Genomic DNA, 17,435 nt, shown 5'->3' with positions numbered 1-17,435 from the left:
AGAGACATGAGTGTGTGTGTCAGAGAGGCGTGAGTGTGTGTGAGTCAGAGAGGCGGTGCATGTGTGTGTGTGAGAGACGGTGAGTGTGTGTGTGTGAGAGAGAGGCAGTGAGTGCATATGAGAGAGAGACGCCGTGAGTGTGTGTGAGAGAGACATGAGTGTGTGTGTGTCAGAGAGGCGTGAGTGTGTGTGTGTCAGAGAGGCGTGAGTGTGTGTGTGTCAGAGAGGTGGTGAGTGTGTGTGTGTGTGTGTGTGTGTGTGTGTGAGAGAGTGTGTGTGTGTGAGCGAGAGGCTGTGTGTGTGTGTGAGAGAGAGGCGGTGAGTGTGTGTGAGAGAGGCAGTGAGTGTGTGTGTGAGAGAGGCTGTGAGTGTGTGTGTAAGAGAGGCTGTGAGTGTGTGTGTGAGAGAGGCTGTGAGTGTGTGTGTGAGAGAGAGGCGGTGAGTGTGTGTGTGTGTATGTGAGGGAGAGGCGGAGTGTGTGTGTGAGAGAGGCGGAGTGTGTGTGTGTGAGAGAGGCTGTGAGTGTGTGTGTGAGAGAGAGGCGATGAGTGTGTGTGTGTGTGTATGTGAGGGAGAGCCGGAGTGTGTGTGTGTGAGAGAGGCGGAGTGTGTGTGTGTGAGAGAGGCTGTGAGTGTGTGTGTGAGAGAGGCTGTGTGTGTGTGTGTGAGAGAGGCTGTGAGTGTGTGTGTGAGAGAGAGGCGGTGAGTGTGTGTGTGTGTGAGAGAGAGGCGGTGAGTGTGTGTGTGTGTATGTGAGGGAGAGGCGGAGTGTGTGTGTGTGAGAGAGGCTGTGAGTGTGTGTGTGAGAGAGGCTGTGTGTGTGTGTGTGAGAGAGGCTGTGAGTGTGTGTGTGAGAGAGGCGGTGAGTTTGTGTGTGTGAGAGGCTGTGAGTGTGTGTGTGAGAGAGGCTGTGAGTGTGTGTGTGAGAGAGACAGTTTGTGTGTGTGTGAGAGAGACACGGTGAGTATGTGTGAGGGAGACAGTGAGTGAGTGAGAGGCGCTGAATGTGTGTGAGAGAGACGGTGAGTGTGAGAGGTGGCGAGTGTGTGCGTGAGAGGCAGTGAGAGTGTGTGTTGCAGAGGCGGTGAGTGTGTGTGTGAGAGGCGGTGAGTGTGTGTGTGTGAGAGGCGGTGAGTGTGTGTGAGAGATGGTGAGCGTGTGTGAGAGGCGGTGAGTGTGTGTGTGAGAGAGGCAGTGAGTGTATATCAGAGAGGCGGTGAGTGTGTGCGTGAGAGGCGTTGAGAATGTGTGTTGCAGAGGCGGTGTGTGTGTGTGAGAGAGGCGGTGAGTGTGTGTATGAGAGACGGTGAGTGTGTGTATGAGAGACGGTGAGTGTGTGTATGAGAGGCGGTGAGAGTGTGTGTTGCAGAGGCGGTGTGTGTGGGTGTGTGTGTGTGTGTGTGGTGGTGTATGTGCGAGAGAGAGAGACGGTGAGTGTGAGCGAGGCTGTGAGTGTGTGTGTGTATGAGAGAGGCTGTGAGTGTTTGTGTGTGAGAGGGAGACGCAGTGAGTGTGTGTGTGTGTGTGTGAGGGAGGTGGTGTGTGTGTGTGAGGGAGCCGGTGTGTGTGTGTGTGTGTGTGTGTGTGTTAGAGAGAAGTGGTGTGTGTGTGTGTGAGAGAGAGAGGTGGTGTGTGTGTGTGTGTGTGTGAGAGGCGGTGTGTGTGTGTGTGTGAGAGGCGGTGTGTGTGTGTGTGTGTGAGAGGCGGTGTGTGTGTGTGAGAGAGGCTGTGTGTGTGTGTATGTGAGAGGCGGTGTGTGTGTGTGAGAGAGGCGGTGAGTGTGTGTGAGAGGCGGTGAGTGTGTGTGTGAGAGAGGCGGTGAGTGTGTGTGTGAGAGAGGCGGTGAGTGTGTGTGTGTGAGAGGCGGTGAGTGTGTGTGTGTGTGTGTGAGGGAGGTGGTGTGTGTGTGTGAGGGAGCCGGTGTGTGTGTGTGTGTGTGTGTGTGTGTGTTAGAGAGAAGTGGTGTGTGTGTGTGTGAGAGAGAGAGGTGGTGTGTGTGTGTGTGTGTGTGTGTGAGAGGCGGTGAGTGTGTGTGTGTGTGAGAGGCGGTGAGTGTGTGTGTGTGTGAGTGAGAGGCGGTGAGTGTGTGTGTGAGAGAGGCGGTGAGTGTGTGTGTGTGTGTGAGAGAGGCGGTGAGTTTGTGTGTGTGTGTGTGAGAGAGGCGGTAAGTGTGTGTGTGTGTGTGTGAGTGAGAGGCGGTGAGTGTGTGTGTGTGTGAGAGAGAGAGACACAGTGAGTGTGTGTGTGAGAGAGGCAGTGAGTGTATATCAGAGAGGCGGTGAGTGTGTGCGTGAGAGGCGGTGAGAGTGTGTGTTGCAGAGGCGGTGTGTGTGTGTGAGAGAGGCGGTGAGTGTGTGTATGAGAGACGGTGAGTGTGTGTATGAGAGACGGTGAGTGTGTGTATGAGAGGCGGTGAGAGTGTGTGTTGCAGAGGCGGTGTGTGTGGGTGTGTGTGTGTGTGTGGTGGTGTATGTGCGAGAGAGAGAGACGGTGAGTGTGAGCAAGGCTGTGAGTGTGTGTGTGTATGAGAGAGGCTGTGAGTGTTTGTGTGTGAGAGGGAGACGCAGTGAGTGTGTGTGTGTGTGTGTGAGGGAGGTGGTGTGTGTGTGTGAGGGAGCCGGTGTGTGTGTGTGTGTGTGTGTGTGTTAGAGAGAAGTGGTGTGTGTGTGTGTGAGAGAGAGAGGTGGTGTGTGTGTGTGTGTGTGTGAGAGGCGGTGTGTGTGTGTGTGTGAGAGGCGGTGTGTGTGTGTGTGTGTGAGAGGCGGTGTGTGTGTGTGAGAGAGGCTGTGTGTGTGTGTATGTGAGAGGCGGTGTGTGTGTGTGAGAGAGGCGGTGAGTGTGTGTGTGAGAGGCGGTGAGTGTGTGTGTGAGAGGCGGTGAGTGTGTGTGTGAGAGAGGCGGTGAGTGTGTGTGTGTGAGAGGCGGTGAGTGTGTGTGTGTGTGTGTGTGTGTGAGGCGGTGAGTGTGTGTGTGTGTGTGTGTGAGTGAGAGGCGGTGAGTGTGTGTGTGTGAGTGAGAGGCGGTGAGTGTGTGTGTGTGTGAGAGGCGGTGAGTGTGTGTGTGTGTGAGTGAGAGGCGGTGAGTGTGTGTGTGAGAGAGGCGGTGAGTGTGTGTGTGTGTGTGAGAGAGGCGGTGAGTGTGTGTGTGTGTGTGTGAGAGAGGCGGTGAGTGTGTGTGTGTGTGTGTGAGTGAGAGGCGGTGAGTGTGTGTGTGAGAGAGGCGGTGAGTGTGTGTGTGTGTGAGAGAGAGAGACACAGTGAGTGTGTGTGTGAGAGAGAGAGACGGTGAGTGTGCGTGAGAGAGAGACGTGGTGAGTTTGTGTGAGAAAAACGCGGTGAGAGTGTGTGAGAGAGACGCGGTGAATTTGTGCGTGAGAGAGAGACGCGGTGAGTGTGTGTGTGTGAGAGAGGGAGGCCGTGAGTGTGTGTGAGAGAGACATGAGTGTGTGTGTCAGAGAGGCGTGAGTGTGTGTGAGTCAGAGAGGCGGTGCATGTGTGTGTGTGAGAGACGGTGAGTGTGTGTGTGTGAGAGAGAGGCAGTGAGTGCATATGAGAGAGAGACGCCGTGAGTGTGTGTGAGAGAGACATGAGTGTGTGTGTGTCAGAGAGGCGTGAGTGTGTGTGTGTCAGAGAGGTGGTGAGTGTGTGTGTGTGTGTGTGTGTGTGTGTGAGAGAGTGTGTGTGTGTGAGCGAGAGGCTGTGTGTGTGTGTGAGAGAGAGGCGGTGAGTGTGTGTGAGAGAGGCAGTGAGTGTGTGTGTGAGAGAGGCTGTGAGTGTGTGTGTGAGAGAGGCTGTGAGTGTGTGTGTGAGAGAGGCTGTGAGTGTGTGTGTGAGAGAGAGGCGGTGAGTGTGTGTGTGTGTATGTGAGGGAGAGGCGGAGTGTGTGTGTGAGAGAGGCGGAGTGTGTGTGTGTGAGAGAGGCTGTGAGTGTGTGTGTGAGAGAGAGGCGGTGAGTGTGTGTGTGTGTATGTGAGGGAGAGCCGGAGTGTGTGTGTGTGAGAGAGGCGGAGTGTGTGTGTGTGAGAGAGGCTGTGAGTGTGTGTGTGAGAGAGGCTGTGTGTGTGTGTGTGAGAGAGGCTGTGAGTGTGTGTGTGAGAGAGAGGCGGTGAGTGTGTGTGTGTGAGAGAGAGAGGCGGTGAGTGTGTGTGTGTGTATGTGAGGGAGAGGCGGAGTGTGTGTGTGTGAGAGAGGCTGTGAGTGTGTGTGTGAGAGAGGCTGTGAGTGTGTGTGAGAGAGACAGTTTGTGTGTGTGTGAGAGAGACACGGTGAGTATGTGTGAGGGAGACAGTGAGTGAGTGAGAGGCGCTGAATGTGTGTGAGAGAGACGGTGAGTGTGAGAGGTGGCGAGTGTGTGCGTGAGAGGCAGTGAGAGTGTGTGTTGCAGAGGCGGTGAGTGTGTGTGTGAGAGGCGGTGAGTGTGTGTGAGAGAGGCAGTGAGTGTGTGTGTTGCAGAGGCGGTGAGTGTGTGTGTGAGAGGCGGTGAGTGTGTGTGTGTGAGAGGCGGTGAGTGTGTGTGTGTGAGAGGCGGTGAGTGTGTGTGAGAGACGGTGAGCATGTGTGAGAGGCGGTGAGTGTGTGTGTGAGAGAGGCAGTGAGTGTATATCAGAGAGGCGGTGAGTGTGTGCGTGAGAGGCGGTGAGAGTGTGTGTTGCAGAGGCGGTGTGTGTGTGTGAGAGAGGCGGTGAGTGTGTGTATGAGAGACGGTGAGTGTGTGTATGAGAGACGGTGAGTGTGTGTATGAGAGGCGGTGAGAGTGTGTGTTGCAGAGGCGGTGTGTGTGGGTGTGTGTGTGTGTGTGTGGCGGTGTATGTGCGAGAGAGAGAGAGACGGTGAGTGTGAGCGAGGCTGTGAGTGTGTGTGTGTATGAGAGAGGCTGTGAGTGTTTGTGTGTGAGAGGGAGACGCAGTGAGTGTGTGTGTGTGTGTGTGAGGGAGGTGGTGTGTGTGTGTGAGGGAGCCGGTGTGTGTGTGTGCGTGTGTGTGTGTTAGAGAGAAGTGGTGTGTGTGTGTGTGAGAGAGAGAGGTGGTGTGTGTGTGTGTGTGTGTGAGAGGCGGTGTGTGTGTGTGTGTGAGAGGCGGTGTGTGTGTGTGTGTGTGTGAGAGGCGGTGTGTGTGTGTGAGAGAGGCTGTGTGTGTGTGTATGTGAGAGGCGGTGTGTGTGTGTGAGAGAGGTGGTGAGTGTGTGTGTGAGAGGCGGTGAGTGTGTGTGTGAGAGAGGCGGTGAGTGTGTGTGTGTGAGAGGCGGTGAGTGTGTGTGTGTGTGTGTGTGTGTGAGGCGGTGAGTGTGTGTGTGTGTGTGTGTGAGTGAGAGGCGGTGAGTGTGTGTGTGTGAGTGAGAGGCGGTGAGTGTGTGTGTGTGTGAGAGGCGGTGAGTGTGTGTGTGTGTGAGTGAGAGGCGGTGAGTGTGTGTGTGAGAGAGGCGGTGAGTGTGTGTGTGTGTGTGTGTGTGTGAGAGAGGCGGTGAGTGTGTGTGTGTGTGTGAGTGAGAGGCGGTGAGTGTGTGTGTGAGAGAGGCGGTGAGTGTGTGTGTGTGTGAGAGAGGCGGTGAGTGTGTGTGTGTGTGTGTGAGAGAGAGGCGGTGAGTGTGTGTGTGTGAGTGAGAGGCGGTGAGTGTGTGTGTGTGTGAGAGAGTGAGAGGCGATGAGTGTGTGTGTGTGAGAGGCGGTGAGTGTGTGTGTGTGTGTGAGAGGCAGTGAGTGTGTGTGTGTGTGTGTGAGAGAGTGAGAGGCGGTGAGTGTGTGTGTGTGTGTGAGAGAGGCGGTGAGTGTATATGAGAGAGGCGGTGAGTGTGTGCGTGAGAGGCAGTGAGAGTGTGTGTTGCAGAGGCGGTGTGTGTGAGAGAGGCGGTGTGTGTGTGTGTGTGAGGTGGTGTGTGTGCGTGAGAGAGATGGTGAGTGTGAGAGAGGCTGTGAGTGTGTGTGTGAGAGAGGCGGTGAGTGTGTGTGTGAGTGTGTGTGTGTGAGAGAGGCGGTGAGTGTGTGTGTGTGTGTGTGAGAGAGGCGGTGAATGTGTGTGGGAGAGAGGATGTGAGTGTGTGTGTGTGAGAGAGACAGTTTGTGTGTGAGAGAGAGGCGGTGAGTGTGTGTGCGTGTGACAGAGGCGGTGAGTGTGTGTGTGAGAGAGGTGGTGAGTGTGTGTGTGTGAGAGGTGGTGTGTGTGCGTGAGAGAGACGGTGAGTGTGAGAGAGGCTGAGTGTGTGTGTGAGAGAGGCGGTGAGTGTGTGTGTGAGTGTGTGTGTGTGTGAGAGAGGTGGTGAGTGTGTGTGTGAGAGAGGTGGTGAGTGTGTGTGTGAGAGAGGATGTGAGTGTGTGTGTGTGTGTGTGAGAGAGACAGTTTGTATGTGTGTGAGAGGCGGTGAGTGTGTGTGTGAGAGATGGTTTGTGCGTGTGTGAGAGAGAGGCGGTGAGTTTGTGTGTGTGAGAGAGAGACGCGGTGAGTGTGTGAGAGAGACGCGGTGAGTGTGTGTGAGAGAGACACGGTGAGTGTATGTGAGGGAGGCAGTGAGTGAATGTGTGAGAGAGACAGTTTGTGTGTGTGAGAGAGAGAGGGGGTGAGTGTGTGTGAGAGAGACGCGGTGAGTGTGTGTGAGAGAGACACGGTGAGTGTGTGTGAGGGAGGCAGTGAGTGAATGTGTGAGAGAGACAGTTTGTGTGTGTGAGAGAGAGAGGGGGTGAGTGTGTGTGAGAGAGAGAGGCTGTGAGTGTGTGTGAAAGAGACCCAGTGAGTGTGTGTGAGAGAGAGACGCGGTCAGTGTGTGTGTGAGAGAGATGCGGAGAGTGTGTATGTGAGAGAGAGAGACGGTGAGTGTATGTGTGAGAGAGAGGTGGTGAGTGTGTGTGAGGGAGACGGTGAGTGTGTGTATGTGAGAGAGACAGTGAATATGTGTGTGTGTGAGAGAGACGATGTGTGTGTGTGAGAGAGAGGCCGTGAGTGTGTGCGAGAGAGAGAGACATGGTGAGTGTGTGTGTGAGAGAGGCGGTGTGTGAGAGAGACAGTTTGAGTGTGTGTGAGAGAGAGAGGCCGTGAATGTGTGTGAGAGTGAGAGAGACGGTGAGTGTGTGCGTGTGAGAGAGAGTAGGTGAGTGTGTGTGTGAGAGAGAGTAGGTGAGTGTGTGTGAGAGAGAGAGGTGGTGAGTGTGTGTGAGAGAGACGATGTGTGTGTGTGTGTGTGTGTGTGAGAGAGAGGCGGTGAGTGTGTGTGTGAGAGAGGCGGTGAGTGTGTGTGAGAGAGAGGCGGTGAGTGTGTGTGTGTGAGAGAGACACGGTGTGTGTGTGTGAGAGAGAGAGGGTGAGTGTGTGTGTGAGAGAGTGGCGGTGAGTGTGTGTGAGAGGCGGTGAGTGTGTGTGAGAGAGAGGCGGTGAGTGTGTGTGTGTGAGAGAGACACGGTGTGTGTGTGTGAGAGAGGCGGTGAGTGTGTGAGAGAGAGGGGATGAGTGTGTGTGAGAGAGACACAGTGAGTGTGAGTGAGAGTGGCAGTGAGTGTGAGTGAGAGTGGCGGTGAGTGTGTGTGTGCGTGTGTGTGTGAGAGAGGCAGTGAGTGTATATGAGAGAGGCGGTGAGTGTGTGCGTGAGAGGCGGTGAGAGTGTGTGTTGCAGAGGTGGTGTGTGTGTGAGAGAGGCGGTGTGTGTGTGTGAGAGATTGTGTGTGTGTGTGTGTGAGAGGTGGTGTGTGTGCGTGAGAGAGACGGTGAGTGTGAGAGAGGCTGTGAGTGTGTGTGAGAGAGGCGGTGAGTGTGTGTGCGTGTGAGAGAGGCGGTGAGTGTGTGTGCGTGTGAGAGAGGCGGTGAGTGTGTGTGTGAGAGAGGTGGTGAGTGTGTGTGTGTGTGAGAGGTGGTGTGTGTGCGTGAGAGAGACGGTGAGTGTGAGAGAGGCTGTGAGTGTGTGAGTGTGAGAGAGGCTGTGAGTGTGTGTGTGTGAGAGAGGCGGTGAGTGTGTGTGTGAGAGAGGCAGTGAGTGTGTGTGTGAGAGAGGCAGTGAGTGTGTAAGAGACGGTGTGTGTGTGAGAGAGACGGTGAGTGTGAGAGAGGCTGTGAGTGTGTGTGTGAGAGGCGGTGAGTGTGTGTGTGTGTGTGTGAGGGAGAGCAGTATGTGTGTTTGAGAAGCAGCGTTTGTGTGCGTGAGAGGCGGTGAGAGTGTGTGTTGCAGAGGCGGTGTGTGTGCAAGTGGCAGTGAGTGTGTGTGAGAGAGGCGGTGAGTGTGTGTGAGAGAGGCGGTGTGTGTGTGTGAGGGAGAGGCAGTGTGTGTTTGAGAGGCGGCGAGTGTGTGCGTGAGAGAGGCGGTAAGAGTGTGTGTGAGAGAGGCGGTGAGTGTGTGTGAGGGAGAGGCAGTGAATGTGTGCGTGAGAGAGGCGGTGAGTCTATATGAGAGAGGCGGTGAGTGTGTGTGAGAGAGGCGGTGTGTGTGTGAGAGAGGCGGTGAGTGTGTGTGTGAGAGGCGGTGAGTGTGTGTGTGTGAGAGAGGCGGTGTGTGTGTGAGAGAGGCGGTGTGTGTGTGTGTGTGTGAGAGAGGCGGTGTGTGTGTGAGAGAGGCAGTGAGTGTGTGTGTGTGAGAGAGGCGGTGTGTGTGTGAGAGAGGCGGTGTGTGTGTGAGAGAGGCGGTGAGTGTGTGTGAGAAAGGCGGTGAGTGTGTGTTGGAGAGACGTGGTGAGTGTGTGCATGAGAGAGGCGTGTGTGTGAGAGAGGCGGTGTGTGTGTGAGAGAGAGGCGGTTAGTGTCTGTGCGTGAGGCGATGAGTGTGTGCATGTGAGTGTGCGCGTGTGTGAGAGGCGGTGAGAGTGTGTGTTGCAGAGGTGGTGTGTGTGAGAGAGGCGGTGAGTGAGTGTGTGTTGCAGAGGTGGTGTGTGTGAGAGGCGGTGTGTGTGTGAGAGGCGGTGTGTGTGTGAGAGGCGGTGAGAGTGTGTGTTGCAGAGGTGGTGTGTGTGAGAGAGGCGGTGAGTGAGTGTGTGTTGCAGAGGTGTGTGTGAGAGGCGGTGTGTGTGTGAGAGGCGGTGTGTGTGTGAGAGGCGGTGTGTGTGTGAGAGGCGGTGAGAGTGTGTGTTGCAGAGGCAGTGTGTGTGTGAGAGGCGGTGTGTGTGACAGAGGCAGTGTGTGTGTGAGAGGCGGTGTGTGTGACAGAGGCGGTGTGTGTGACAGAGGCGGTGTGTGTGTGAGAGGCGGTGTGTGTGACAGAGGCGGTGTGTGTGTGAGAGGCGGTGTGTGTGACAGAGGCGGTGTGTGTGACAGAGGCGGTGTGTGTGTGAGAGGCGGTGTGTGTGTGAGAGGCGGTGTGTGTGTGAGAGGCGGTGTGTGTGTGAGAGGCGGTGAGAGTGTGTGTTGCAGAGGCAGTGTGTGTGTGAGAGGCGGTGTGTGTGACAGAGGCGGTGTGTGTGACAGAGGCGGTGTGTGTGTGAGAGGCGGTGTGTGTGACAGAGGCGGTGTGTGTGTGAGAGGCGGTGTGTGTGACAGAGGCGGTGTGTGTGACAGAGGCGGTGTGTGTGTGAGAGGCGGTGTGTGTGACAGAGGCGGTGAGTGAGTGTGTGAGTGAGATGGTGAGTGTACGTGAGAGGCAGTGAGTGTGTGTGTGTGAGAGGCGGTGAGTGTGTGTTGGAGAGATGCAGTGAGTGTGTGTTGGAGAGACGTGGTGAGTGTGTGCATGAGAGACGCGGTGAGTGTGTGCGTGTGAGTGGCGGTGAGTGTGTGAGAGGCGGTGAGTGTGTGTATGAGAGGCGGTGAGAGTGTGTGTATGAAAGAGGTAGTGTGTGTGAGAGAGGCTGTGGGTGTGTGTGTGAGAGAGAGGTGGTGAGTGTGTGTGTTAGAGAGGCAGTGAGTGAGTGTGACAGTGGCGGTGTGTGTGTGTGAGAGGCGGTGTCTGTGTGAGAGATGGTGTGTGTGTGAGTGAGGCAGTGAGTGTGTGTGAGAGAGAGAGGCAGTGAGTGTGTTTGTGTGAGAGAGAGGCGGAGTGTGTGTGTGTGAGAGAGAGGCGGAGTGTGTGTGAGAGAGACACGGTGAGTGTGTGTGTGAGAGGCAGTGAGTGTGTGTGAGAGAGGCGGTGAGTGTGTGTGAGAGAGGCGGTTAGTGTGTGTGAGAGAGAGAGGCAGTGAGTGTGTTTGTGTGAGAGAGAGGCGGAGTGTGTGTGTGTGAGAGAGAGGCGGAGTGTGTGTGAGAGAGACACGGTGAGTGTGTGTGTGAGAGAGAGAGGCGGAGTGTGTGTGAGAGAGAGGCAGTGAGTGTGCACGTGTGAGTGGCGGTGAGTGTGTGTGTGAGAGGCGGTGAGTGTGTGTGAGAGAGGCGGTGTGTGTGTGAGAGAGGCAGTGCGTGTGTGTGAGAGAGAGGCGGAGTGTGTGTGAGAGGTGGTGAGTGTGTGTGTGTGAGAGAGGCGGTGAGTGCGTGTGAGAGAGGTGGTGAGTGTGTGTGTGTGTGAGAGAGAGGCGGTGAGTGCGTGTGAGAGAGGTGGTGAGTGTGTGTGTGTGTGTGAGAGAGAGGCGGAGTGTGTGTGAGAGGTGGTGAGTGTGTGTGTGTGTGAGGGAGTGGCGATGAGTGTATGTGTGTGTGAGAGGTGGTGAGTGTGTGTGTGTGAGAGAGGCGGTGAGTGCGTGTGAGAGAGGTGGTGAGTGTGTGTGTGTGTGAGAGAGAGGCGGAGTGTGTGTGAGAGGTGGTGAGTGTGTGTGTGTGTGAGGGAGTGGCGGTGAGTGTATGTGTGTGTGAGACAGGCGGTGAGTGTGTGTGTGTGAGAGAGTGGCGGTGAGTGTATGTGTGTGGGAGAGGCGGTGAGTGTATGTGTGAGAGAGGCGGTGAGTGTGTGTGTGTGTGTGAGAGAGAGGCGGAGTGTGTGTGAGAGGTGGTGAGTGTGTGTGTGTGTGAGGGAGTGGCGGTGAGTGTATGTGTGTGTGAGACAGGCGGTGAGTGCGTGTGTGTGTGAGGGAGTGGCGATGAGTGTATGTGTGTGTGAGACAGGCGGTGAGTGTGTGTGTGTGAGAGAGGCGGTGAGTGTGTGTGTGGGAGAGGCGGTGAGTGTATGTGTGAGAGAGGCGGTGAGTGTGTGTGTGGGAGAGGCGGTGAGTGTATGTGTGAGAGAGGCGGTGAGTGTGTGTGTGTGTGAGGGAGTGGCGGTGAGTGTATGTGTGTGGGAGAGGCGGTGAGTGTATGTGTGAGAGAGGTGGTGAGTGTGTGTGTGTGTGAGGGAGTGGCGGTGAGTGTATGTGTGTGTGAGACAGGCGGTGAGTGTGTGTGTGGGAGAGGCGGTGAGTGTGTGTGTGGGAGAGGCGGTGAGTGTATGTGTGAGAGAGGCGGTGAGTGTATGTGTGAGAGAGGCGGTGAGTGTGTGTGTGTGTGAGGGAGTGGCGGTGAGTGTATGTGTGTGTGAGACAGGCGGTGAGTGCGTGTGTGTGTGAGGGAGTGGCGATGAGTGTATGTGTGTGTGAGACAGGCGGTGAGTGTGTGTGTGTGAGAGAGGCGGTGAGTGTGTGTGTGGGAGAGGCGGTGAGTGTATGTGTGAGAGAGGCGGTGAGTGTGTGTGTGTGTGAGGGAGTGGCGGTGAGTGTATGTGTGTGGGAGAGGCGGTGAGTGTATGTGTGAGAGAGGTGGTGAGTGTGTGTGTGTGTGAGGGAGTGGCGGTGAGTGTATGTGTGTGTGAGACAGGCGGTGAGTGTGTGTGTGGGAGAGGCGGTGAGTGTGTGTGTGGGAGAGGCGGTGAGTGTATGTGTGAGAGAGGCGGTGAGTGTATGTGTGAGAGAGGCGGTGAGTGTGTGTGTGTGTGAGGGAGTGGCGGTGAGTGTATGTGTGTGTGAGACAGGCGGTGAGTGTGTGTGTGTGAGAGAGGCGGTGAGTGTATGTGTGAGAGAGGCGGTGAGTGTGTGTGTGTGAGAGAGGCGGTGAGTGTATGTGTGAGAGAGGCGGTGAGTGTGTGTGTGAGAGAGGCGGTGAGTGTGTGTGTGAGAGAGGCGTTGTGCTTGTGTTAATGGAGGTGCAGAGTAATTTGGCAACTGCAAATTGATGCCAAGTGATGGAGAGACATCTGGGGATGAACCTCTGGTGAGAGAGTGTAGTGAGAGAGACTGTGTGTGTATTTTCTCTGGAGGTTAAGGAAAGCTCCAAAACCTCAGTCTGGTGTACTTTGATGACAATGAATAGCCACACACTCACCAGAAAGGGAGTGATGGAGCTTGTGATGTGTTCACAGGCTCTGGCAGAGAGTGAGATTTGGAGCTCTTCGTCCCTGTATCTCATCGAGATGGAACGGGAAATACAGAGGGTTAGCAACAGGTAAGCAGCAGCATTTCAGACACCACTGGCCTTTATACCCTGTGTGCGAACTGTGGAACCAAGTCACAAAGACACCGGGATTACACTAGGAGTGGTGCTGGGTAGCACATAGACCAGGGTTACAGTTACAGTAGATTACTGGATCACACAGACCAGGGTTACACTGGGAGCGGATTATCGGTCACACAGACCAGGGTTACACTGGGAGTGGATTATCGGTCACATAGACCAGGGTTACACTGGGAGCGGATTACCAGATCACACAGACCAGGGTTATACAGGGAGTGGATTACCGGTCACACAGACCAGGGTTACACTGGGAGCGGATTATCAGATCACACAGACCAGGGTTATACAGGGAGTGGATTACCGGTCACACAGACCAGGGTTACACTGGGAGTGGATTACCGGTCACACAGACCAGGGTTACACTGGGAGCGGATTACCGGTCACACAGACCAGGGTTATACAGGGAGTGGATTACCGGTCACACAGACCAGGGTTACACTGGGAGCAGATTACCAGATCACACAGACCAGGGTTATACAGGGAGTGGATTACCGGTCACACAGACCAGGGTTACACTGGGAGCGGATTACCGGTCACACAGACCAGGGTTACACTGGGAGCGGATTACCAGATCACACAGACCAGGGTTATACAGGGAGTGGATTACCGGTCACACAGACCAGGGTTACACTGGGAGTGGATTACCGGTCACACAGACCAGGGTTACACTGGGAGCGGATTACCGGTCACACAGACCAGGGTTACACTGGGAGCGGATTACCAGATCACACAGACCAGGGTTATACAGGGAGTGGATTACCGGTCACACAGACCAGGGTTACACTGGGAGCGGATTACCAGATCACACAGACCGAGGTTACTCTGGGAGTGGATTACCAGGTCACACAGTGCCTCTGTATTCACTGAAGACAACAAATCCTGGTGATCCCAGCGGCTCACACAGCATCCATGGAGAGAGAGCAAGCTAGCGTTCTGATTCTAGATGACTCTTCTTCAGAGCTGAAGCATGGAGGGCTGAAGCATTTATGCAATGTGGCACGGGGTGGGGGGTCAGTGGGGGAGGCAGGGGGTGGCTTGCTGGCACTGGGAATGGTGCATGTAGGGTGCCAGTGACGAAAAGATGTTGATTATTCGGCTGGTGATTGGAATTTGAGAGCTGAACAATCAACATCTTTTCTTCACCAGCATCCTATATCCCCCACCCCCAGTGCACCCAACCCTCCAAACCCACAGCAGAAACACTGTCCCCTCTACACTTTACTTCAACTCTGATGAGGAGTCAATAGACAATAGATGCAGGAGTAGGCCATTCAGCCCTTCGAGCCTGCACCACCATTCAATATGATCACGGCTGATCATTCCCAATCAGTATCCTGTTCCTGCCTTATCTCCATAACCCTTGACTCCACTATCTTTAAGAGCTCTATCCAATTCTTTCTTAAATGAATCCAGAGACTGGGCCTCCACTGCCCTCTGGGGCAGAGCATTCCACACAGCCACCACTCTCTGGGTGAAGGAGCGTTAGCCTGCTCTCTCTCCCCGTGGATGCTGTATGAGCTGCTGTGAGTTCCAGCATTTGTTGTCGTCAGTACAGATTCCAGCATCTGCAGTCATTTATTCCTGACCCTTTGGGAATCACGCTGCCCTCTTGCTGTAGGTGGACGGTGGGCGGACTGTCAGCTGTCATTCACGATGATGGCCAGGAAATGAAACGCCTGACGACTGAGGATGAGCACGGAGTATCCAACACTCAACTTCTTCAACTGGTTGAGGAGAAATACCAAATCCTCACCAAGCAACTCCTTCAGGAAATGTTGCAGGAACAGTGGGGTAAAGTGATGTTGAACGGGGGGGTGGACAAGGTCAGAAGTCCCACACCACCAGGTTACAGTCGAACAGGTTTATTTGAAATCACAGGCTTTCAGAGCATTGCTCCTTCATCGGGTGAAATGGGAGGGAAGCACACAGACACAGCATCTACAGGCAGAGAGATCAAGGGTGGGGAGATCAAAAGCTCATACAAATGGTGTGAGTGGGAGTGTCAAGTCCTAGGTCTCTGCGGATGACCAAGAGTGTGAGCTGGGGTGAGTAAAGTGTCAATCGCTGAATAGCCACCTTCAGTTATCCACCATTTCACCTGAACAAGGGGCTACGCTCCAAAAGCTTGTGATTTCAAATCAACCTGTTGAACTCAAACCTGGTGACATGTGACTTCGGGGTAAAATGAGAGAGTGTCAGTACACAGTGAGAGTAGGGTTCCAGTAATAGTGCTCAAGTACAGTGAGAGTAAAGGGTTACCAGTGAGAGTAAGGTTACAGTAATACCGCTACAGTGAGAATGTAGGGTTACAGTGAGAGTAGGGTTACAGTAATACCGCTAGGGTACAGTGAGAATGTAGGGTTACAGTGAGTGTAGGGTTACAGTAATAGTGCTGGGATACAGTGAGAATGTAGGTTTACAGTGAGATTAGGGTTACAGTAATAGTGCTGGGATACAGTGAGAATGTAGGTTTACAGTGAGATTAGGGTTACAGTAATAGTGCTGGGGTACAGTGAGAATGTAGGTTTACAGTGAGATTAGGGTTACAGTAATAGTGCTGGGGTACAGTGAGAATGTAGGATTACAGTGAGAGTAGTGTTATAGTAATAGTGCTGTTGTACAGTGAGTGTAGGATTACAGTGAGAGTAGGGTTACAGTAATAGTGCTGAGGTACAGTGAGTGTAGGGTTACAGTAATAGTGCTGGGGTTCAGTGGTGTAGGGTTACAGTAATAGTGCTGGGGTACAGTTAGAATGTAGAGTTACAGTGAGATTAGGGTTACACTAATAGTGCTGGAGTACAGTGAGAATGTGGGGTTACAGTGAGATTAGGGTTACAGTAATAGTGCTGGGGTACAGTGAGAATGTGGGGTTACAGTGAGATTAGGGTTACAGTAATAGTGCTGGGGTACAGTGAGAATGTAGGGTTACAGTGAGTGTAGGGTTACAGTACTAGTGCTGGGGTACAGTTAGAGTGAAGGGCTACAGTAAGAGTGTAGGATTACAGTAATATTCCGAGTGTACAATGAGAGTGTCGGGTTACAGTGAGAAGGGTTGCAGTAATAGTGCTGGGTTATAGTGAGAGTATAGGGTTACAGTGATACTAGGGTTACAGTAATAGTGCTTGGATACAGTGAGAATGTAGGGTTACAGTGAGAATAGGGTTACAGTAATAGTGCTGGGATGCAGTAATAGTGCTGGTTACAGTGAGAATAGGGTTACAGTAATAGACAATAGACAATAGACAATAGATGCAGGAGTAGGCCATTCAGCCCTTCCATCCTGCACTGCCATTCAATATGATCATGGCTGATCATTCCCAATCAGTATCCTGTTCCAGCCTTATCTCCATAATAGTGCTGGGATACAGTAATAGTGCTGGTTACAGTGAGAGTAGTGTTACAGTAATAGTGCTTGGTTACAGTGAGAGTGTAGGATTACAGTGAGAATAGGGTTACAGTAATAGTGCAGGGGTACAGTGAGAATGTCTGGTTATAGTGAGAGTAGGGTTACAGTAATAGTGCTGGCTTACAGTGAGAATGTAGGGTTACACTGAGAGTAGGGTTACAGTAATAGTGCTGGGGTACTGTGAGCGTGTAGGATTACAGTGAGAGTAGGGTTACAGTAATAGTGCTGGGGTACAGTGAGAGTGTAGGGTTACAGTAATAGTTCAAGGGTACAGTGAGAGTAGTCTTACAGTAATAGTGTTGGGTTATAGTGAAGAGTGTAGGGTTACACTGAGAGTAGGGTAACTGTAATCATGTGAGGATACAGTGAGAATGTCTGGTTACAGTGAGCGTAGTGTTACAGTAATAGTGCTAGGGTACAGTGAGAGTGTAAGGTTACAGTGAGAATAGGGTAACAGTAATCGAGTGAGGGTACAGTGAGAGTAGGATTACAGTAATAATGCTAGGGTACAGTGAGAGTGTAGGGTTACAGTGAGAGTAGGGTTACAGTAATAGTGCTGGGATACATGAGAATGTAAGGTTACAGTGAGAGTAGTGTTACAGTAATGGTGCTGGGGTACAGTGAGAGTGTAGGGTTACAGTGAGAGTAGAGTTACAGTAATAGTGCTGTGTTACAGTAATAGTGCTGGTTACAGTGAGATTAGGGTTATACTAATAGTGCTGGAGTACAGTGAGAATGTAGGGTTACAGTGAGAGTAGGGTTACAGTAATAGTGCTGGGGTACAGTGAGAGTGTAGGGTTACAGTAATAGTGCTTGGGTACAGTGAGTGTATGGTTACAGTAATAGTGCTGGGGTACTGTTAGAGTGAAGGGCTACAGTGAGAGTGTAGAATTAGACTAATAGTCCAAGGGTACAGTGAGAGTGTCGGGTTACAGTGAGAAGGGTTACAGTAATAGTGCTGGGTTATAGTGAGAGTGTGGGGTTACAGTGAGACTAAGGTTACAGTAATAGTGCTGGCGTACAGTGAGAGTTGGGGGTTACAGTGAGAATAGGGGTTACAGTAATAGTGCTAGGGTACAGTGAGAGTGTAGGGTTACAGTAATAGTGCTGGGGTATCGTGAGTGTGTGGGGTTACAGTGAAACTGGGTTACAGTAATAGTGCTTGGGTACAGTGAGAGTAGGGCTACAGTAATACTGCTGGGGTTCAGTGAGAGTGCAGTGTGTGGTCATGTTCCAAGTGTAGAATGATATTTCTGAGCACTTTGCGAGTTTCACTGTCTGGATGATGATAATTGGTGTGTCTGTGTATCCCTAACCGGTGTAATGTGACCGAGTCCCATACAGTGTTCCGCTTGTTCAGGTGAGGAGCTCTCTGTTGTCCCGTGCGATCGAGAAAGCAGACAGAAGGTGCGAGAGCTGGAGGCTTTCATGGATCGATGTGTCCTCCATTACTGCAATCCATGGACCCTCTCCCAGCTGCCAGGAGCCTTCAGAACGTACAGGTACCTAGTGTTGAGTTTAACACACAGCCTCCTGAACATGGAATGCAGTCAATTCTGTCAATCCCCACTCTCTCTGGTCTCCTAGTCTTTGAACCCTGGTATTTCTCTTCCATTGTAAACACTACCTCTATATTCATGATCTCCCACATGTAGATTGCAATCAACTGGTTGATTACAAAGTCACTGACAGTTAATCTCTCTGCTTTCCCACATTCCCTCG

At 53.1% G+C, this 17,435-nt stretch overlaps 1 protein-coding gene across 1 annotated transcript in view; it reads left to right on the top strand.

Annotated features, from left to right (window-relative positions):
* Positions 1 to 17,435, top strand: part of LOC140466923 (uncharacterized) — a 56,164-nt gene that overhangs the window by 13,214 nt on the left and 25,515 nt on the right. Inside the window, exons 3-5 of the mRNA XM_072562761.1 lie at positions 12,156 to 12,238; positions 13,926 to 14,098; positions 17,074 to 17,215. Of these exons, the coding sequence (XP_072418862.1) occupies positions 12,156 to 12,238; positions 13,926 to 14,098; positions 17,074 to 17,215 (398 nt within the window). The remainder of the gene's footprint in view (positions 1 to 12,155; positions 12,239 to 13,925; positions 14,099 to 17,073; positions 17,216 to 17,435) is intronic.

The sequence above is a fragment of the Chiloscyllium punctatum genome, chromosome 44 (genome assembly GCF_047496795.1).
Source record: "Chiloscyllium punctatum isolate Juve2018m chromosome 44, sChiPun1.3, whole genome shotgun sequence".
NCBI lineage: Eukaryota > Metazoa > Chordata > Chondrichthyes > Orectolobiformes > Hemiscylliidae > Chiloscyllium > Chiloscyllium punctatum.
This window is presented reverse-complemented; position numbering and strand designations above follow the sequence as displayed.